At 42.8% G+C, this 24,571-nt stretch overlaps 1 protein-coding gene across 1 annotated transcript in view; it reads left to right on the plus strand.

The window, feature by feature from the left end:
* Window positions 1–24,571, plus strand: part of si:dkey-71h2.2 (low density lipoprotein receptor adapter protein 1) — a 162,919-nt gene that overhangs the window by 132,547 nt on the left and 5,801 nt on the right. Inside the window, exons 5-8 of the mRNA XM_052523345.1 lie at window positions 1–46; window positions 214–297; window positions 884–1,005; window positions 7,173–7,207. The exon at window positions 1–46 is cut by the window's left edge and continues 27 nt beyond it. Coding sequence (XP_052379305.1) covers window positions 1–46; window positions 214–297; window positions 884–1,005; window positions 7,173–7,207 — 287 coding nt within the window. The remainder of the gene's footprint in view (window positions 47–213; window positions 298–883; window positions 1,006–7,172; window positions 7,208–24,571) is intronic.

Here is a 24,571-nt window from a genome sequence, read left to right on the forward strand (position 1 = left end):
CAGGCCTTCAAAGTAGCTCTGGACCTGTGGGAGATTGCTCAGGAAGGTGAGTACTAACTCTAACAGTAAATCAGGAAGGTGAGTACTAACTATTAACAGTAGCTCAGGAAGGTAGATCATTAATGCTGTTAATGCTGTTGATCTAAGTGTGCAGAGATTCTTCCCCTTTAAGGTCAGTCTTCTCTTCTCTTTGCTTCTCCTCTCTGTCCTCAGATAAAAGTAAGAAGGCCAGGACGTGCTGCTCATGTTCTGTCAGCGATGGACAGACAGAGATGACAAACACACACTGTGTCTCAGGTAGGTCAACTTCCTGGTACTCTTGCTGTATATGACCTTGTGACCTTGCCTTTCGCTGCTCAACTCTAGCACGGCAGGGAGTCTGCAGATGTAGACCCCTCCGTAGGACACACTCACTGCGCTTGAGGTAAGTCACTTTGCTACTCTCTGCTCCACTCTCCTCTCGGTGCTCATGGCTTCAGGGGAGACAGCTGGAGATTCTGCTAAAGTGGCGCAGTAAAGCCTCGGGGACCTGGTCTGATCACTACAGTTGAAAGTTTCAGGTCATTAAAATTCTACTGCTGTGATGGCCATGTCCCATGGGATGTCATTGATCTACTCTGTCCTGTGACGCAGGGTCAATGGGAACAACAAGAGATGAGCCTCTCTCTCTCTCTCTCTCTCTCTCTCTCTCTCTCTCTCTCTCTCTCTCTCTCTCTCTCTCTCTCTCTCTCTCTCTCTCTCTCTCTCTCTCTCTCTCTCTCTACCTCTCTCTCTCTCTTTATCTCTACGTCTCCACTCCCTTCTCTCTCTCTCTCTCTCTCTCTCTCTCTCTTTCTCTCCTCCAATCTACCTCCCTTGCTCCTTCCCCCTCTGTCTCTCTCAGACTCAGAGAAGCACCAGCCCCTGGAGAAGGAAGAGAAACTGAGACGGCCATTCTTCTCCATGTCGTTCAGCTCGCCCCGCAACAAACCCACCCGGAAACGACCAATCAAACACGACTCCTGGGTAGGTCGCGACCTTGGGTTCCAGGCCCTCTGATTGGTCTATCCAGTCTCATTATCACACCTAATGTGACTCAAACAGTATTTATTCTCCTCTGAGGATGAACTGTTCCAGGATATTGTTTAGAGATAACGGATGATAATGACATGAACCCCATTCTGCGGCGGACTGGGACCAAATATCGGCCATGGCATTTCTAATACACCGGCCCCCAATTATGAACCAGATAATGATCATTTTGCACAACAAACAGGCCCGCTAGGCTTCAAATGTACCAGCTCATCTGGCACATGCCAGAAATGCCAGATGGCCAGTTCGCCCCTGTCCCCATTAGACATGGCCTCGATTATAATAGAGGTGGATAGTCTTCTATAGGCTTTAAAACTCTGTAGTGCCAGGGGGGTATTTTACTATATACATTATTAAGGTGTAGAGGTCACCCCTAAATACTAGTTTATGGTTCACAAATCCTAAACTCAACAACAAGTTATGATAGCTGACCCTGGATCAGTGATTAGTTGAATGTTCTACTCCAAACACAAGAGTTGTTACTTGTCGTGCAGCTGTGTTGATATATACTGGCCACTAGGTGGCATAGTTTCCCTTTGAATGTTAAATACTTCACATCATCCGATAAGTGTCCTCACTGGGAGACTAGATCAACCACATCTCATCAACTAGTCTGTCAAATACATTATAAAGTCTCTCTCGATTCAATTTAAAGTTGTTTTTTTATTGGCATGGGAAACATATGTTTACATTGGATTATTTTTATATATATTTATATACAGTAATTCTTTGCTTATCCGGTTGCCCTTTTCTCGTGTAATATGAGGAAAATATTATCTTCTAATATGGTCATACATTGGGCAGGAGGTTAGGAAGTGCAGCTCAGTTTCCACCTCATTTTGTGGGCAGTGAGCACATAGCCTGTCTTCTCTTGAGAGCCATGTCTGCCTACGGCGGCCTTTCTCAATAGCAAGGCTATGCTCACTGAGTCTGTACATAGTCAAAGCTTTCCTTAAGTTTGGGTCAGTCACAGTGGTCAGGTATTCTGCCACTGTGTACTCTCTGTTTAGGGCCAAATAGCTTTCTAGTTTGCAAGTGTATTTCCAAAGTTTTAGACTGATCAATGAAATTATCTTTCAAAATGTTTTCAAGACTGCCCAAATGTGCCTAATTGGTTTATTGATACATTTTCAAGTCCATAATTGTGCCTCTCCTCAAACAATATAATGGTATCCTTTCACTGTAACTATTTACTGAATATTCTTTATTAAAAGTCTCCCAAAGGATGTATCTTAAATATGTCTCCTTTAATATTCTAAATTTGACCGAACGTCACAAACCAATATTATTAACAAACGAATATTGATTTATAATATTGATATACATTGAGTGTATCAAACGTTAGCTCAACATGCTAATCACATTAGCCTACGTTAGCTCAACCTCATGCTAATCACATTAGCCTCAGTGGAGATTGAAAACAGTGTAGAGATGAAATACTGCTCTAATTCACTTAAAACCTCTTAAGGATCCAACCTTAAAAAAAAAAAAACATTTTAATCTATAATTACATACCCAAATCGAACTGCCTGTAGCTCCGGACCTGAAGCAAGGATATGCATGTTCTTGATACCATTTGAAAGGAAACTCAAGCTCAACCTCATGCTAATCACATTAGCCTACATTAGCTCAACCTCATGCTAATCACATTAGCCTACATTAGCTCAACCTCATGCTAATCACATTAGCCTACGTTAGCTCAACCTCATGCTAATCACATTAGCCTACGTTAGCTCAACCTCATGCTAATCACATTAGCCTACATTAGCTCAACCTCATGCTAATCACATTAGCCTACGTTAGCTCAACCTCATGCTAATCACATTAGCCTACATTAGCTCAACTGTCCCGTGGGGTGGGGATGGCGATTTAATTAAAAAAACATCACTGCGCTATTTGATTGATTTGAAGCTATGTTGGTGAAGCTATTTCATAATATGGTGCACTGAGGAGGTGTATAGAATTGATACTGGTAACGCTTTTTTGTTATAAATTTTACAGTTTGTAGGTTATATTGCCCTGCACATTGATGTGTACAGTGTCATGTGGGGGTTGTCTTGGTACTGTTCCTACTCACAGAATGTGGAGGTCATGTTACGATTTGTAGGTTATCTTCGATGCACATTGATGCATACAGTACATTTTGTCTCATGGGGTTGTATTGATACATACTACAGTACATTTAGTCTCATGGGGTTATATTGATACTGTACTACAGTACATTTAGTCTCATGGGGTTGTATTGATACATACTACAGTACATTTAGTCTCATGGGGTTGTATTGTACTGTACTACAGTACATTTTGTCTCATGTGGTTGTATTGATACTGTACTACAGTACATTTTGTCTCATGGGGTTGTATTGATACATACTACAGTACATTTTGTCTCATGGGGTTGTATTGATACTGTACTACAGTACATTTAGTCTCATGGGGTTGTATTGATACTGTACTACAGTACATTTAGTCTCATGGGGTTGTATTGATACTGTACTACAGTACATTTTGTCTCATGGGGTTGTATTGATACTGTACTACAGTACATTTAGTCTCATTGGGTTGTATTGATACTGTACTACAGTACATTTAGTCTCATGGGGTTGTATTGATACTGTACTACAGTACATTTAGTCTCATGGGGTTGTATTGATACTGTACTTTACAGTATATTTAGTCTCATGGGGTTGTATTGATACTGTACTACAGTACATTTAGTCTCATGGGGTTATATTGTACTGTACTACAGTACATTTAGTCTCATGGGGTTGTATTGATACTGTACTACAGTACATTTAGTCTCATGGGGTTGTATTGATACATACTACAGTACATTTAGTCTCATGGGGTTGTATTGATACTGTACTACAGTACATTTAGTCTCATGGGGTTGTATTGATACATACTACAGTACATTTAGTCTCATGGGGTTGTATTGATACTGTACTACAGTACATTTAGTCTCATGGGGTTGTATTGATACATTTAGTCTCATGGGGTTGTATTGATACAGTACATTTAGTCTCATGGGGTTGTATTGATACATACTACAGTACATTTAGTCTCATGGGGTTGTATTGATACATACTACAGTACATTTAGTCTCATGGGGTTGTATTGATACTGTACTACAGTACATTTAGTCTCATGGGGTTGTATTGTACTGTACTATAGTACATTTAGTCTCATGGGGTTGTATTGATACATACTACAGTACATTTTGTCTCATGGGGTTGTATTGATACTGTACTATAGTACATTTAGTCTCATGGGGTTGTATTGATACTGTACTACAGTACATTTAGTCTCATGGGGTTGTATTGATACATACTATAGTACATTTAGTCTCATGGGGTTGTATTGATACTGTACTACAGTACATTTAGTCTCATGGGGTTGTATTGTACTGTACTATAGTACATTTAGTCTCATGGGGTTGTATTGATACATACTACAGTACATTTAGTCTCATGGGGTTGTATTGATACTGTACTATAGTACATTTAGTCTCATGGGGTTGTATTGATACTGTACTACAGTACATTTAGTCTCATGGGGTTGTATTGATACATACTACAGTACATTTTGTCTCATGGGGTTGTATTGTACTGTACTACAGTACATTTAGTCTCATGGTGTTGTATTGATACTGTACTACAGTACATTTAGTCTCATGGGGTTATATTGTACTGTACTACAGTACATTTAGTCTCATGGGGTTGTATTGATACTGTACTACAGTACATTTAGTCTCATGGGGTTGTATTGATACATACTACAGTACATTTTGTCTCATGGGGTTGTATTGATACTGTACTACAGTACATTTAGTCTCATGGGGTTGTATTGATACTGTACTACAGTACATTTTGTCTCATGGGGTTATATTGATACTGTACTAGAGTACATTTAGTCTCATGGGGTTGTATTGATACATACTACAGTACATTTAGTCTCATGGGGTTGTATTGATACTGTACTACAGTACATTTTGTCTCATGGGGTTGTATTGATACTGTACTACAGTACATTTAGTCTCATTGGGTTGTATTGATACTGTACTACAGTACATTTAGTCTCATGGGGTTGTATTGATACTGTACTACAGTACATTTAGTCTCATGGGGTTGTATTGATACTGTACTACAGTACATTTAGTCTCATGGGGTTGTATTGATACATACTATAGTACATTTAGTCTCATGGGGTTGTATTGTACTGTACTACAGTACATTTTGTCTCATGGGGTTGTATTGATACTGTACTACAGTACATTTAGTCTCATGGGGTTGTATTGATACATACTACAGTACATTTAGTCTCATGGGGTTGTATTGATACACACTACAGTACATTTAGTCTCATGGGGTTGTATTGATACATACTACAGTACATTTAGTCTCATGGGGTTGTATTGATACTGTACTACAGTACATTTAGTCTCATGGGGTTGTATTGATACTGTACTACAGTACATTTAGTCTCATGGGGTTGTATTGTACTGTACTACAGTACATTTCGTCTCATGGGGTTGTATTGTACTGTACTACAGTACATTTAGTCTCATGGGGTTGTATTGATACATACTATAGTACATTTAGACTCATGGGGTTGTATTGATACTGTACTACAGTACATTTAGTCTCATGGGGTTGTATTGATACTGTACTACAGTACATTTAGTCTCATGGGGTTGTATTGATACTGTACTACAGTACATTTAGTCTCATGGGGTTGTATTGATACATACTACAGTACATTTAGTCTCATGGGGTTGTATTGATACTGTACTACAGTACATTTAGTCTCATGGGGTTGTATTGATACTGTACTACAGTACATTTAGTCTCATGGGGTTGTATTGATACATACTACAGTACATTTAGTCTCATGGGGTTGTATTGATACTGTACTACAGTACATTTAGTCTCATGGGGTTGTATTGATACTGTACTACAGTACATTTAGTCTCATGGGGTTGTATTGATACATACTACAGTACATTTAGTCTCATGGGGTTGTATTGATACTGTACTACAGTACATTTAGTCTCATGGGGTTGTATTGATACTGTACTACAGTACATTTAGTCTCATGGGGTTGTATTGATACTGTACTACAGTACATTTAGTCTCATGGGGTTGTATTGATACTGTACTACAGTACATTTAGTCTCATGGGGTTGTATTGATACATACTACAGTACATTTAGTCTCATGGGGTTGTATTGATACTGTACTACAGTACATTTAGTCTCATGGGGTTGTATTGATACTGTACTACAGTACATTTAGTCTCATGGGGTTGTATTGATACATACTACAGTACATTTAGTCTCATGGGGTTGTATTGATACTGTACTACAGTACATTTAGTCTCTCATGGGGTTGTATTGATACTGTACTACAGTACATTTAGTCTCATGGGGTTGTATTGATACTGTACTACAGTACATTTAGTCTCATGGGGTTGTATTGATACTGTACTACAGTACATTTAGTCTCATGGGGTTGTATTGATACATACTACAGTACATTTAGTCTCATGGGGTTGTATTGATACTTACTACAGTACATTTAGTCTCATGGGGTTGTATTGATACATACTATAGTACATTTAGTCTCATGGGGTTGTATTGTACTGTACTACAGTACATTTAGTCTCATGGGGTTGTATTGATACTGTACTACAGTACATTTAGTCTCATGGGGTTGTATTGATACATACTACAGTACATTTAGTCTCATGGGGTTGTATTGTACTGTACTACAGTACATTTTGTCTCATGGGGTTGTATTGATACTGTACTACAGTACATTTAGTCTCATGGGGTTGTATTGATACATACTACAGTACATTTAGTCTCATGGGGTTGTATTGATACTCTACTACAGTACATTTAGTCTCATGGGGTTGTATTGATACACTACTACAGTACATTTAGTCTCATGGGGTTGTATTGATACATACTATAGTACATTTAGTCTCATGGGGTTGTATTGATACATACTACAGTACATTTTGTCTCATGGGGTTGTATTGATATATACTACAGTACATTTTGTCTCATTGGTTTGTCTCCGTTCCCTTTTTATTCACAGGACGTGGAGGACGGCCACGATGATGCGTTCTCAAGGTAATATTTATAATGTTTTACATACTGTTGTTTGTCAAATACTGTAAATATAATTTATTTACATGTTTTAAGGCCTGACCTGAGACTGTATGAAAAAAAACATGTTTCTGTGGTTGAAATTTCCAGATAACTTTCCCCGCAAACAAACATTTTTTAGGGAGTTATCAAGGTCACATCTATCCACTAATAGTTTAATCAAGTAACTGTTGGTAAAGTAGAGTAAAATAAAAAATAAATGTAGTGGTGAATGGACTGACTTGAGATCAGTTGTAGTGGTGTATGGACTGACTTGAGATCAGTTGTGGTGGTGTATGGACTGACTTGAGATCAGTTGTAGAGAGACGTCAGAGGAAGAGCAGGAGGAGGAAGGCAACATGTCCTGGGGAGGGAAGTCACCCCATAACAACCTAGTGCTGTATCTAACATGTCCTGGGGAGGGAAGTCACCCCATAACAACCTAGTGCTGTATCCAACATGTCCTGGGGAGGGAAGTCACCCCATAACAACCTAGTGCTGTATCTAACATGTCCTGGGGAGGGAAGTCACCCCATAACAACCTAGTGCTGTATCTAACATGTCCTGGGGAGGGAAGTCACCCCATAACAACCTAGTGCTGTATCTAACATGTCCTGGGGAGGGAAGTCACCCCATAACAACCTAGTGCTGTATCCAACATGTCCTGGGGAGGGAAGTCACCCCATAACAACCTAGTGCTGTATCTAACATGTCCTGGGGAGGGAAGTCACCCCATAACAACCTAGTGCTGTATCTAACATGTCCTGGGGAGGGAAGTCACCCCATAACAACCTAGTGCTGTATCTAACATGTCCTGGGGAGGGAAGTCACCCCATAACAACCTAGTGCTGTATCTAACATGTCCTGGGGAGGGAAGTCACCCCATAACAACCTAGTGCTGTATCTAACATGTCCTGGGGAGGGAAGTCACCCCATAACAACCTAGTGCTGTATCTAACATGTCCTGGGGAGGGAAGTCACCCCATAACAACCTAGTGCTGTATCTAACATGTCCTGGGGAGGGAAGTGACCCCATAACAACCTAGTGCTGTATCTAACATGTCCTGGGGAGGGAAGTCACCCCATAACAACCTAGTGCTGTATCTAACATGTCCTGGGGAGGGAAGTCACCCCATAACAACCTAGTGCTGTATCTAACATGTCCTGGGGAGGGAAGTCACCCCATAACAACCTAGTGCTGTATCTAACATGTCCTGGGGAGGTGCTGTAAGTCACCCCATAACAACCTAGTGCTGTATCTAACATGTCCTGGGGAGGGAAGTCACCCCATAACAACCTAGTGCTGTATCTAACATGTCCTGGGGAGGGAAGTCACCCCATAACAACCTAGTGCTGTATCTAACATGTCCTGGGGAGGGAAGTCACCCCATAACAACCTAGTGCTGTATCTAACATGTCCTGGGGAGGGAAGCCACCCCATAACAACCTAGTGCTGTATCTAACATGTCCTGGGGAGGGAAGTCACCCCATAACAACCTAGTGCTGTATCTAACATGTCCTGGGGAGGGAAGTCACCCCATAACAACCTAGTGCTGTATCTAACATGTCCTGGGGAGGGAAGTTACCCCATAACAACCTAGTACTGTATCCACCATGTCTGAAAGAAACAATGACAGAAAGACTGTTTAGATAAAACAAAAGCGATACTAAATGAATATACTTGTTTTTTATAAGAACAACATGTGTCAGCTCATGGGGAGGAAGAACTTAACAACCTAGTGCAACCTTCCGGTTACCAGTACCCCATACAACCTAGTGCCACTAACATGTCCTGCTGGTTACCAGTACAAACACTCTAACCACTGGCTACCTGCTGGTTACTAGTAACAACACTGCTGTACCACTGTCCTGGGGGTTACCAGTACAACATGTCCTGGGGACCACTAGGCACCTGCTAACAACCTAGTTACTGTACAACACTGTCCACTAGGCAACCCCATAACAACCTAGTGCTGTAACAAACATTTGGATAATTGTTTAAATCTAACTGGCCTTTCATGTCATAACCAACAGTGTTATGTCCTGGGGTATTTTTAGTGCTGTATCTTCCAAAGACAACAAAAAACATTGCTGCCCAACAGGGTCACCTAGTGCTGTAAGACATGACCTGGGGAGGGAAACAACGTAACAACCTAGTGCTGGCAACAACATGTCCTGGGGAGGAGCCTGGCAACAACGTAACATGTCCTGGCAACAACGTAGTGCTGTAACAACGTATGTCCTGGGGAACAACCAGCCCCATGGTAACAACGTAGCCTGGCAACAACGTAGCCTGGTAACAACGTGGCCTAACAACAACTGTAGCCTGGGGAGGAAGTTAACAACGTAACCTAGTGCTGTAACAACATGTCCTGGGGAGGGAAGCCACCCAAACAACCTAGTGCTGGTATCCACGTATGTCCTGGGGAGGAAGTCACCCCACAACAACCTAGTGCTGTACTAACATGTCCTGGCAGGCCACCCCAAACAACCTAGTGCTGTATCCACGTGTCCTGGGGAGGGAAGTCACCCCATAACAACCTAGTGCTGGCAACAACATGTCCTGGGGAGGGACACCCCACGTAACCTGTGCTGTATCAACCATGTCCTGGGAGGGAAGTCAATAACAACCTAGTGCTGGCAACATGTCCTGGGGAGGAAGCCACCCCATAACAACCTAGTGCTGTATCCACCATGTCTGCCTGAAGTGAGGGGTGCAAGGTGTAAATGAATATCTTGGGAGGAACCAGAGGAGCCCGGGGTGGTGGAATATTGAGTACAACCATTATCATTTATGTCTCCATAAAACACCTATATGCCTTAATATTAATTGCAAGTTGTTGTTTTTTTGTTGCTACACTCACAAAATCCGACTCTTACTCAGGAGACACTCAAACCACAGGCTAGACCAGTACAACACTCTAGGCTACCTGCTGGTTACTGTACTGGTTATGTACAACACTCTAACCACTAGGCTTTTGATGTCCAGCTGAGAGTGAATGATGTTTCCCATTACAGAGGTCTTGTTCAGGTCTTTAGGACCATGTCCTTGGTTACCAGCAACACTCCCACTAGGCTGGTGCTGATGAAAATCTCCTCCTACCTTGGTTACCAAACATGATGTAACCATCTACCTGGGTTACCAGTAAGGGATACTTGATGGTTGTACAACACTTGAGGTGCGCAAAGATCACCTCCTCTGACCACTAGACCTGCTGGTTAGAACACTCATCCAGGGCTACCTGCTGGTTACCTCTAACCACGAGGGGTGACCTTGTAGAACTCATCCAGGGGTTACCAACCTCTAACCATGAGGGGTGACCTTGTTAGAACACTCATCCAGGGGCTACCTGCTGGGGGTGACCTAGTACAACACTCATCCAGAGGTCACCTCCTTGAGGGGATGGAACACTCTAACCAGGGGTCACCTCCTTTACTAGGACGGAAACTCAACCAGGCTAGGTCACTAGTACTCCTTGAGGGGTACAACACTCATCCAGAGGTCACCTGCTGGTTACTAGGGAAACAACTCATCCAGAGGTCACTCTGCTGGTTACTACCTCCACTGAGGGAAAGGGAAATTGTTTAAATCAGGGCCTCATGTCATAACCTCATGTTATTGGTAATTATCTTCCAAAGAACAAAAAAACATTAGCCCAACAGGGTCACCTGGTTGAGGGCAACAACGGGAACTCATCCAGAGGTCACCGTCCTGGTGAGGGAAAGGGAACTCATCCAGGGGTTACCTCCTGGAGGGGAAGGGAAGTGAGGGGTCCAGGGGTCACCTCCTTGAGGGAAAGGAACCATCCAGAGGAGCCCTTGAGGGAATATTGACTCATCCAGGGGTCACCTATATGCCTTAATATTAATTGCAAGGTTGAACTCACTCCAGAATCACCTCCTTGAGGAAATGAAACCACACAGACAGAGGTCACCTCCTTGATGGCTGAAAGGGAACTGTTTCATCCAGGGTCTTGTCACTTTAGGACTGTCCTTGAGGGAAAGGATGAAAATCTCACCTCCAGACATGATGTCACATCTTGAGGGAAAGGGAACTCATCCAGGGGTCACCTCCTTGAGGGAAAGGGAACTCATCCAGAGGTCACCTCCTTGAGGGAAAGGGAACTCATCCAGGGGTCACCTCCTTGAGGGAAAGGAACTCATCCAGGGGTCACCTCCTTGAGGGGACGGGAACTCATCCAGAGGTCACCTCCTTGAGGGAAAGGGAACTCATCCAGGGGTCACCTCCTTGAGGGAAAGGGAACTCATCCAGAGGTCACCTCCTTGAGGGAAAGGGAACTCATCCAGGGGTCACCTCCTTGAGGGGACTGGAACTCATCCAGAGATCACCTCCTTGAGGGAAAGGGAACTCATCCAGGGGTCACCTCCTTGAGGGAAAGGGAACTCATCCAGAGGTCACCTCCTTGAGGGGACTGGAACTCATCCAGAGATCACGTCCTTTAGGGAAATGGGCCCCTTGTAGAACTCATCCAGAGTTCACCTCCTTGAGGGGACTGGAACTCATCCAGAGGAGGGGATTATGAATGAAGCACACAGACAGCATACACTAGGCTTCTCATAATGACCTCAACACAGTCACCTTGAGAAACAATACCAACAGATAAATTGCCTGTTCCCAGATCTGTTTGTGCCGTCTTGCCAACTCCTTTAATAATTGTCAAACATGTTTGGCATAACAATGAGTATAGTAGTTGGCAAGACAACAGATCTGGGACCAGGCTGGCAGGCACACGTTCTGTGCTTTAAATCTCATAGACAACACATCTCTGCAATAACGATTACATTCCAAATCCAAAACAGGTTACATCTGAGCTGTAAGCTGATTGCATAGCTGACAGGGACTGGCTGGCTACATACTGCTTGGAGCCTCCGGAGCTCATCATTGGCTGGCTACATACTGCTTGGAGCCTCCGGAGCTCATCATTGGCTGGCTACATACTGCTTGGAGCCTCCGGAGCTCATCATTGGCTGGCTACATACTGCTTGGAGCCTCCGGAGCTCATCATTGGCTGGCTACATACTGCTTGGAGCCTCCGGAGCTCATCATTGGCTGGCTACATACTGCTTGGAGCCTCCGGAGCTCATCATTGGCTGGCTACATACTGCTTGGAGCCTCCGGAGCTCATCATTGGCTGGCTACATACTGCTTGGAGCCTCAGGAGCTCATCATTGGCTGGCTACATACTGCTTGGAGCCTCCGGAGCTCATCATTGGCTGGCTACATACTGCTTGGAGCCTCCGGAGCTCATCATTGGCTGGCTACATACTGCTTGGAGCCTCCGGAGCTCATCATTGGCTGGCTACATACTGCTTGGAGCCTCCGGAGCTCATCATTGGCTGGCTACATACTGCTTGGAGCCTCCGGAGCTCATCATTGGCTGGCTACATACTGCTTGGAGCCTCCGGAGCTCATCATTGGCTGGCTACATACTGCTTGGAGCCTCCGGAGCTCATCATTGGCTGGCTACATACTGCTTGGAGCCTCAGGAGCTCATCATTGGCTGGCTACATACTGCTTGGAGCCTCCGGAGCTCATCATTGGCTGGCTACATACTGCTTGGAGCCTCAGGAGCTCATCATTGGCTGGCTACATACTGCTTGGAGCCTCCGGAGCTCATCATTGGCTGGCTACATACTGCTTGGAGCCTCAGGAGCTCATCATTGGCTGGCTACATACTGCTTGGAGCCTCCGGAGCTCATCATTGGCTGGCTACATACTGCTTGGAGCCTCCGGAGCTCATCATTGGCTGGCTACATACTGCTTGGAGCCTCAGGAGCTCATCATTGGCTGGCTACATACTGCTTGGAGCCTCCGGAGCTCATCATTGGCTGGCTACATACTGCTTGGAGCCTCAGGAGCTCATCATTGGCTGGCTACATACTGCTTGGAGCCTCAGGAGCTCATCATTGGCTGGCTACATACTGCTTGGAGCCTCAGGAGCTCATCATTGGCTGGCTACATACTGCTTGGAGCCTCCGGAGCTCATCATTGGCTGGCTACATACTGCTTGGAGCCTCCGGAGCTCATCATTGGCTGGCTACATACTGCTTGGAGCCTTAGGAGCTCATCATTGGCTGGCTACATACTGCTTGGAGCCTCAGGAGCTCATCATTGGCTGGCTACATACTGCTTGGAGCCTCAGGAGCTCATCATTGGCTGGCTACATACTGCTTGGAGCCTCAGGAGCTCATCATTGGCTGGCTACATACTGCTTGGAGCCTCAGGAGCTCATCATTGGCTGGCTACATACTGCTTGGAGCCTCCGGGCTCATCATTGGCTGGCTACATACTGCTTGGAGCCTCCGGAGCTCATCATTGGCTGGCTACATACTGCTTGGAGCCTCCGGAGCTCATCATTGGCTGGCTACATACTGCTTGGAGCCTCAGGAGCTCATCATTGGCTGGCTACATACTGCTTGGAGCCTCAGGAGCTCATCATTGGCTGGCTACATACTGCTTGGAGCCTCAGGAGCTCATCATTGGCTGGCTACATACTGCTTGGAGCCTCAGGAGCTCATCATTGGCTGGCTACATACTGCTTGGAGCCTCCGGAGCTCATCATTGGCTGGCTACATACTGCTTGGAGCCTCCGGAGCTCATCATTGGCTGGCTACATACTGCTTGGAGCCTCCGGAGCTCATCATTGGCTGGCTACATACTGCTTGGAGCCTCCGGAGCTCATCATTGGCTGGCTACATACTGCTTGGAGCCTCCGGAGCTCATCATTGGCTGGCTACATACTGCTTGGAGCCTCCGGAGCTCATCATTGGCTGGCTACATACTGCTTGGAGCCTCCGGAGCTCATCATTGGCTGGCTACATACTGCTTGGAGCCTCAGGAGCTCATCATTGGCTGGCTACATACTGCTTGGAGCCTCCGGAGCTCATCATTGGCTGGCTACATACTGCTTGGAGCCTCAGGAGCTCATCATTGGCTGGCTACATACTGCTTGGAGCCTCAGGAGCTCATCATTGGCTGGCTACATAGTACTTGGAGCATCCGGAGCTCATCATTGGCTGGCAACATACTGCTTGGAGGCTCCGGAGCTCATCATTGGCTGGCTCTGGTAGTCATGCAGTTTACACACCCGAAAATGTCACATTAGGTTGATGCACAATAATCAGGAGTGTACAATCCCATAAATCCTTGTGTCAGTGCGTAATCCGGAGTGTATGATGCCAGAAATACTTTATAGGAGACAGACAGCATGAGGGGTTGTTAAGGTTATTGGGGCAGCAGATCTTATAATATATATGTGTCATGCCATTATATATGATGCCAGAAACGCTTTATCCAAAGCGACAGACAGTCATGAGGGGTTGTTACGTATGGGTGGTCCCGGGGATCGATCCCTTTTATAGGTTACAACGCATGCTCTTAACTGAGCTACAGAGGATCTTGTCTTTTATAGGAGACATAAGTCTCTCACAAAACAGCAGATCAGAAGTACTGCTAGAGGGGCTTTTGAAGACGACAATCAATCACAATGCCTCCTGGGTAATAGAGGCAGGGACGGTTTCTTTCTTCTTGTTTGTTTTCCTTTTATTTTGGGCCCCCAGATTGATCCAACCAGGCCAGAACCGTTTGTAGAATGATTCCCGAGATGATAGTATAGAAATAGAATCGATACAACCTGACTTGAATTTCTATGATTACAGTATAGATGGGAGTTGGTGTCCAATCTCTATAGTCACATTGAGGTTTGGATGTGGTGTGTGTGTGTGTGTGTGTGTTATTATATCATTAATGGATTATGTCCTAAATGCTCATTAAAGTGTGGTAAATGGGTACATTTTCATGTTTAAAAAAAAAAAAGTTAAAAAACAAGCTGTTTACTACTTTAGCCTCTCAGTGACTGCCAGCTCCGCTTCCGTGAGCACATAGGCCGTGGGAACATTGCTTCGATTGTTTTGCCAGCTATTTGCTATGAGGGGGAAATACCTCAATGCAATCGCAAGATTTCATAGCATGGATTATAACAGCACTAAGTAAATAGATATGCTCCGTTCAGTCAGAACTCTGCTGTAGTCTCCATCTCAATGAGTCTCTCGTGCCAGACGGCTTTACTTCCCCACAATGAGAGTAGATCTGCTCTAATCGGGTACAGAGGACGGCTTTACTTCCCCACAATGAGAGTAGATCTGCTCTAATCGGGTACAGAGGACGGCTTTACTTCCCCACAATGAGAGTAGATCTGCTCTAATCGGGTACAGAGGACGGCTTTACTTCCCCACAATGAGAGTAGATCTGCTCTAATCGGGTACAGAGGACGGCTTTACTTCCCCACAATGAGAGTAGATCTGCTCTAATCAGGTACAGATGACTGCTTTCCTTCCCCACAATGAGAGTAGATCTCATGAGAGACACCTCAGGGGTGCGTGCTCAGTCCCCTCCTCAACACCGGGACGCCTCAGGGGTACGTGCTCAGTCCCCTCCTGTACTCCCTGTTCGCTCATGACTGCACGGCAAAGGCACGAGTCCAACACCATTATTAAGTTTGCTGATGACACAAAAGTAGTTTGGCCTGATCACCGACAACGATGAGACAGCCTACAGTGAGGAGGTCAGAGACCTGGCCATGTGGTGCAAGGACAACAACCTCTCCCTCAATGTGATCAAGACAAAGGAGATGATTGTGGACTACAGGAAAATGAGGACCGAGCGCACCTCCATTCTCATCGACGGGGCTGTAGTGGAGCAGGTTGAGAGCTTCAAGTTCCTTGGCGTCCACATGACCAACAAACTAACATGGTCCAAACACACCAAGACTGTCGTGAAGAGGGCACGACAAAGCCTATTCCCCCTCAGGAGACTGAAAAGATTTGGCATGGGTCCTCAGGTCCTCAAAAGAGTTTACAGCTGCACCATCGAGAGCATCCTGACTGGTTGCATCACTGCCTGGTATGGCAACTGCTCGGCCTCCGACCGCAAGGCACTACAGAGGGTAGTGCGTACGGCCCAGTACATCACCAGGGCCAAGATTCCTGCCATCCAGGACCTCTATACCAGGCGGTGTCAGAGGAAGGCCGTAAAAATTGTCAAAGACTCCAGCCACCCTAGTCATAGACTGTTCTCCCTGCTACCACACGACAAGCGGTACCAGAGCGCCAAGTCGAGGTCCAAGAGGATTCTAAACAGCTTCTACCCCAAGCCATAAGACTCCTGAACAGCTAATCAAATGACTTCCCAGACTATTTGCACACTACTCTAAGAAGCACAATAAGAAGACACAGTGATATATAGACCTAAAGGCAGAGACAATAAGAAGACACAGTGATATATAGACCTAAAGGCTGAGACAATAAGAAGACACAGTGATATATACTGTAGGCCTAAAGGCTGAGACAATAAGAAGACACAGTGATATATAGACCTAAAGGCTGAGACAATAAGAAGACACAGTGATATATAGACCTAAAGGCAGAGACAATAAGAAGACACAGTGATATAGAGGCCTAAAGGCAGAGACAATAAGAAGACACAGTGATATATACTGTAGGCCTAAAGGCTGAGACAATAAGAAGACACAGTGATATAGAGGCCTAAAGGCAGAGACAATAAGAAGACACAGTGATATAGAGGCCTAAAGGCAGAGACAATAAGAAGACACAGTGATATATACTGTAGGCCTAAAGGCAGAGACAATAAGAAGACACAGTGATATAGAGGCCTAAAGGCAGAGACAATAAGAAGACACAGTGATATAGAGGCCTAAAGGCTGAGACAATAAGAAGACACAGTGATATAGAGACCTAAAGGCAGAGACAATAAGAAGACACAGTGATATATACTGTAGGACTAAAGGCTGAGACAATAAGAAGACACAGTGATATAGAGACCTAAAGGCTGAGACAATAAGAAGACACAGTGATATAGAGGCCTAAAGGCTGAGACAATAAGAAGACACAGTGATATAGAGGCCTAAAGGCTGAGACAATAAGAAGACACAGTGATATAGAGGCCTAAAGGCTGAGACAATAAGAAGACACAGTGATATAGAGGCCTAAAGGCTGAGACAATAAGAAGACACAGTGATATATACTGTAGGACTAAAGGCTGAGACAATAAGAAGACACAGTGATATATAGACCTAAAGGCTGAGACAATAAGAAGACACAGTGATATATACTGTAGGACTAAAGGCTGGGACAATAAGAAGACACAGTGATATAGAGGCCTAAAGGCTGAGACAATAAGAAGACACAGTGATATAGAGGCCTAAAGGCTGAGACAATAAGAAGACACAGTGATATATACTGTAGGACTAAAGGCTGGGACAATAAGAAGACACAGTGATATATAGACCTAAAGGCTGAGACAATAAGAAGACACAGTGATATATACTGTAGGCCTAAAGGCAGAGACAATAAGAAGACACAGTGATATATACTGTAGGACTAAAGGCTGAGACAATAAGAAGACACAGTGATATATACTGTAGGCCTAAAGGCTGAGACAATAAGAAGACACAGTGATATATACTGTAGACCTAAAGGCTGAGACAATAAGAAGACACAGTGATATAGAGGCCTAAAGGCTGAGACAATAAGAAGACACAGTGATATAGAGGCCTAAAGGCTGAGACAATAAGAAGACACAGTGATATAGAGACCTAAAGGCAGAGACAATAAGAAGACACAGTGATATATACTGTAGGCCTAAAGGCTGAGACAATAAGAAGACACAGTGATATATACTGTAGGCCTAAAGGCTGAGACAATAAGAAGACACAGTGATATATACTGTAGGCCTAAAGGCTGAGACAATAAGAAGACACAGTGATATAGAGGCCTAAAGGCAGAGACAATAAGAAGACACAGTGATATATACAGAGGCCTAAAGGCTGAGACAATAAGAAGACAGTGATATATAGACCTAAAGGCTGAGACAATAAGAAGACACAGTGATATAGAGGCCTAAAGGCTGAGACAATAAGAAGAAACAGTGATATATAGACCTAAAGGCTGAGACAATAAGAAGACACAGTGATATAGAGGCCTAAAGACTGAGACAATAAGAAGACACAGTGATATATACTGTAGGACTAAAGGCAGAGACAATAAGAAGACACAGTGATATATACAGAGGCCTAAAGGCTGAGACAATAAGAAGACAGTGATATAGAGGCCTAAAGGCTGAGACAATAAGAAGACACAGTGATATAGAGACCTAAAGGCTGAGACAATAAGAAGACACAGTGATATATAGACCTAAAGGCTGAGACAATAAGAAGACACAGTGATATAGAGGCCTAAAGGCAGAGACAATAAGAAGACACAGTGATATATAGGCCTAAAGGCAGAGACAATAAGAAGACACAGTGATATATAGACCTAAAGGCTGAGACAATAAGAAGACACAGTGATATAGAGGCCTAAAGGCAGAGACAATAAGAAGACACAGTGATATATAGGCCTAAAGGCAGAGACAATAAGAAGACACAGTGATATATAGACCTAAAGGCTGAGACAATAAGAAGACACAGTGATATATAGACCTAAAGGCTGAGACAATAAGAAGACACAGTGATATATACTGTAGGCCTAAAGGCTGAGACAATAAGAAGACACAGTGATATATACTGTAGGCCTAAAGGCTGAGACAATAAGAAGACACAGTGATATATACTGTAGGCCTAAAGGCTGAGACAATAAGAAGACACAGTGATATATACTGTAGGACTAAAGGCTGAGACAATAAGAAGACACAGTGATATATACTGTAGGCCTAAAGGCTGAGACAATAAGAAGACACAGTGATATATACTGTAGGACTAAAGGCTGGGACAATAAGAAGACACAGTGATATATACTGTAGGACTAAAGGCTGGGACAATAAGAAGACACAGTGATATATAGACCTAAAGGCTGAGACAATAAGAAGACACAGTGATATATACTGTAGGACTAAAGGCTGAGACAATAAGAAGACACAGTGATATATACTGAGGCCTAAAGGCTGAGACAATAAGAAGACACAGTGATATATACTGTAGGACTAAAGGCTGAGACAATAAGAAGACACAGTGATATATACAGAGACCTAAAGGCTGAGACAATAAGAAGACACAGTGATATATACTGTAGGACTAAAGGCTGAGACAATAAGAAGACACAGTGATATATACAGAGGCCTAAAGGCTGAGACAATAAGAAGACAGTGATATATAGACCTAAAGGCTGAGACAATAAGAAGACACAGTGATATATACTGTAGGCCTAAAGGCTGAGACAATAAGAAGACACAGTGATATATAGACCTAAAGGCAGAGACAATAAGAAGACACAGTGATATATACTGTAGGACTAAAGGCTGAGACAATAAGAAGACACAGTGATATAGAGGCCTAAAGGCTGAGACAATAAGAAGACACAGTGATATATACTGTAGGACTAAAGGCAGAGACAATAAGAAGACACAGTGATATATACTGTAGGCCTAAAGGCTGAGACAATAAGAAGACACAGTGATATATACTGTAGGCCTAAAGGCTGAGACAATAAGAAGACACAGTGATATATACTGTAGGCCTAAAGGCTGAGACAATAAGAAGACACAGTGATATATACTGTAGACCTAAAGGCTGAGACAATAAGAAGACACAGTGATATATAGACCTAAAGGCTGAGACAATAAGAAGACACAGTGATATATACTGTAGGCCTAAAGGCTGAGACAATAAGAAGACACAGTGATATATAGACCTAAAGGCTGAGACAATAAGAAGACACAGTGATATATAGACCTAAAGGCTGAGACAATAAGAAGACACAGTGATATATACTGTAGGACTAAAGGCTGAGACAATAAGAAGACACAGTGATATATAGAGACCTAAAGAGACAATAAGAAGACACATGATAGAGGCCTAAAGGCTGAGACACAGTGATATATAGACCTAAAGGCTGAGACAATAAGAAGACACAGTGATATATACTGTAGCAAAGGCTGAGACAATAAGAAGACACAGTGATATAGAGACCTAAAGGCAGAGACAATAAGAAGACACAGTGATATATACTGTAGGCCTAAAGGCTGAGACAATAAGAAGACACAGTGATATAGAGGCCTAAAGGCTGAGACAATAAGAAGACACAGTGATATAGAGGCCTAAAGGCTGAGACAATAAGAAGACACAGTGATATATACTGTAGGCCTAAAGGCTGAGACAATAAGAAGACACAGTGATATATACTGTAGGCCTAAAGGCTGAGACAATAAGAAGACACAGTGATATATACTGTAGACCTAAAGGCTGAGACAATAAGAAGACACAGTGATATATACTGTAGGACTAAAGGCTGAGACAATAAGAAGACACAGTGATATATACTGAGGACTAAAGGCTGAGACAATAAGAAGACACAGTGATATATACTGTAGACCTAAAGGCTGAGACAATAAGAAGACACAGTGATATATAGACCTAAAGGCAGAGACAATAAGACACAGTGATATATACTGTAGAACTAAAGGCTGAGACAATAAGAAGACACAGTGATATATAGACCTAAAGGCTGAGACAATAAGAAGACAGTGATATATACTGTAGACCTAAAGGCTGAGACAATAAGAAGACACAGTGATATATAGACCTAAAGGCTGAGACAATAAGAAGACACAGTGATATATACTGTAGGCCTAAAGGCAGAGACAATAAGAAGACACAGTAAAGGCCTAAAGAGACAATAAGAAGACACAGTGATATATACTGAGACCTAAAGGCTGAGACAATAAGAAGACACAGTGATATAGAGGCCTAAAGGCTGAGACAATAAGAAGACACAGTGATATATACTGTAGACCTAAAGGCAGAGACAATAAGAAGACACAGTGATATAGAGGCCTAAAGGCTGAGACAATAAGAAGACACTAAAGGCAGAGACAATAAGAAGACACAGTGATATATAAAGGCTGAGACAATAAGACCTAAAGGCCTAAAGAGACAATAAGAAGACACAGTGATATAGAGGCCTAAAGGCTGAGACAATAAGAAGACACAGTGATATATACTGTAGGCCTAAAGGCTGAGACAATAAGAAGACACAGTGATATAGAGGCCTAAAGGCAGAGACAATAAGAAGACACAGTGATATATACTGTAGACCTAAAGGCTGAGACAATAAGAAGACACAGTGATATATAGGCCTAAAGGCTGAGACAATAAGAAGACACAGTGATATAGAGGCCTAAAGGCAGAGACAATAAGAAGACACAGTGATATATACTGTAGACCTAAAGGCTGAGACAATAAGAAGACACAGTGATATATACTGTAGGCCTAAAGGCAGAGACAATAAGAAGACACAGTGATATATACTGTAGGCCTAAAGGCTGAGACAATAAGAAGACACAGTGATATATACTGAGGCCTAAAGGCTGAGACAATAAGAAGACACAGTGATATATACAGAGGCAAAGGCTAGACAATAAGAAGACACAGTGATATATACTGAGGCCTAAAGGCAGAGACAATAAGAAGACACAGTGATATATACTGAGGCCTAAAGGCTGAGACAATAAGAAGACACAGTGATATATACTGTAGGACTAAAGGCAGAGACAATAAGAAGACACAGTGATATAGAGACCTAAAGGCAGAGACAATAAGAAGACACAGTGATATATACTGTAGGCCTAAAGGCTGAGACAATAAGAAGACACAGTGATATAGAAGACACACAGTGATATATACTGTAGGCCTAAAGGCTGAGACAATAAGAAGACACAGTGATATATAGGCCTAAAGGCAGAGACAATAAGAAGACACAGTGATATAGAGAGGCCTAAAGGCTGAGACAATAAGAAGACACAGTGATATATACTGTAGGCCTAAAGGCCTAAAGAGACAATAAGAAGACACAGTGATATAGAGGCCTAAAGGCTGAGACAATAAGAAGACACAGTGATATATACTGTAGGCCTAAAGGCTGAGACCACAGTGAAAGGGCCTGAGAGACAATAAGAAGACACAGTGATATATAGGCCTAAAGGCAGAGACAATAAGAAGACACAGTGATATATACTGTAGGCCTAAAGGCTGAGACAATAAGAAGACACAGTGATATATAGACCTAAAGGCTGAGACAATAAGAAGACACAGTGATATATAGACCTAAAGGCTGAGACAATAAGAAGACACAGTGATATATAGACCTAAAGGCTGAGACAATAAGAAGACACAGTGATATATACTGTAGGACTAAAGGCTGAGACAATAAGAAGACACAGTGATATATACTGTAGACCTAAAGGCTGAGACAATAAGAAGACACAGTGATATATACTGTAGACCTAAAGGCTGAGACAATAAGAAGACACAGTGATATATACTGTAGGCCTAAAGGCTGAGACAATAAGAAGACACAGTGATATATACTGTAGGCCTAAAGGCTGAGACAATAAGAAGACACAGTGATATAGAGGCCTAAAGGCTGAGACAATAAGAAGACACAGTGATATAGAGGCCTAAAGGCTGAGACAATAAGAAGACACAGTGATATATAGACCTAAAGGCAGAGACAATAAGAAGACACAGTGATATAGAGGCCTAAAGGCTGAGACAATAAGAAGACACAGTGATATAGAGGCCTAAAGGCAGAGACAATAAGAAGACACAGTGATATATAGACCTAAAGGCTGAGACAATAAGAAGACACACTGATATATAGACCTAAAGGCAGAGACAATAAGAAGACACAGTGATATATAGACCTAAAGGCAGAGACAATAAGAAGACACAGTGATATAGAGACCTAAAGGCAGAGACAATAAGAAGACACAGTGATATAGAGACCTAAAGGCAGAGACAATAAGAAGACACAGTGATATATAGACCTAAAGGCAGAGACAATAAGAAGACACAGTGATATATAGACCTAAAGGCAGAGACAATAAGAAGACACAGTGATATATAGACCTAAAGGCAGAGACAATAAGAAGACACAGTGATATATAGACCTAAAGGCAGAGACAATAAGAAGACACAGTGATATATAGACCTAAAGGCAGAGACAATAAGAAGACACAGTGATATAGAGGCCTAAAGGCAGAGACAATAAGAAGACACAGTGATATATAGACCTAAAGGCTGAGACAATAAGAAGACAGTGATATATAGACCTAAAGGCTGAGACAATAAGAAGACACAGTGATATATAGACCTAAAGGCTGAGACAATAAGAAGACACAGTGATATAGAGGCCTAAAGACTGAGACAATAAGAAGACAGTGATATAGAGGCCTAAAGGCTGAGACAATAAGAAGACACAGTGATATAGAGGCCTAAAGGCTGAGACAATAAGAAGACACAGTGATATAGAGGCCTAAAGGCAGAGACAATAAGAAGACACAGTGATATATACTGTAGGCCTAAAGGCAGAGACAATAAGAAGACACAGTGATATAGAGGCCTAAAGGCTGAGACAATAAGAAGACAGTGATATAGAGGCCTAAAGGCTGAGACAATAAGAAGACACAGTGATATAGAGGCCTAAAGGCAGAGACAATAAGAAGACACAGTGATATATACTGTAGGCCTAAAGGCTGAGACAATAAGAAGACACAGTGATATAGAGGCCTAAAGGCAGAGACAATAAGAAGACACAGTGATATAGAGGCCTAAAGGCTGAGACAATAAGAAGACACAGTGATATATAGACCTAAAGGCTGAGACAATAAGAAGACACAGTGATATAGAGGCCTAAAGGCAGAGACAATAAGAAGACACAGTGATATATACTGTAGGCCTAAAGGCAGAGACAATAAGAAGACACAGTGATATATACTGTAGGCCTAAAGGCTGATACAATAAGAAGACACAGTGATATATACTGTAGGCCTAAAGTCTGAGACAATAAGAAGACAGTGATATATAGACCTAAAGGCTGAGTCAATAAGAAGACACATATAGACCTAAAGGCTGAGTCAATAAGAAGACACATATAGACCTAAAGGCTGAGTCAATAAGAAGACACATATAGACCTAAAGGCTGAGTCAATAAGAAGACACAGTGATATATACTGTAGACCTAAAGGCTGAGACAATTTGTAAGTCGCTCTGGATAAGAGCGTCTGCTAAATGACTTAAGTGTAATGTAAATGTAAATAAGAAGACACAGTGGCAGAATAAATCCAATCACAACTTTATAATAAATAATAATATATGCCATTTAGCGGACGCTTTTATCCAAAGCGACTTACAGTCATGTGCATACATTCTACGTATGGGTGGTCGGGAATCGAACCCACTACCCTGGCGTTACAAGCGCCATGCTCTACCAACTGAGCTACAGGACACACGTTTCATCACAAAACCGGAGAGCAAC

The sequence above is a fragment of the Oncorhynchus keta genome, chromosome 8 (genome assembly GCF_023373465.1).
Source record: "Oncorhynchus keta strain PuntledgeMale-10-30-2019 chromosome 8, Oket_V2, whole genome shotgun sequence".
NCBI classification, from domain to species: Eukaryota; Metazoa; Chordata; class Actinopteri; order Salmoniformes; family Salmonidae; genus Oncorhynchus; species Oncorhynchus keta.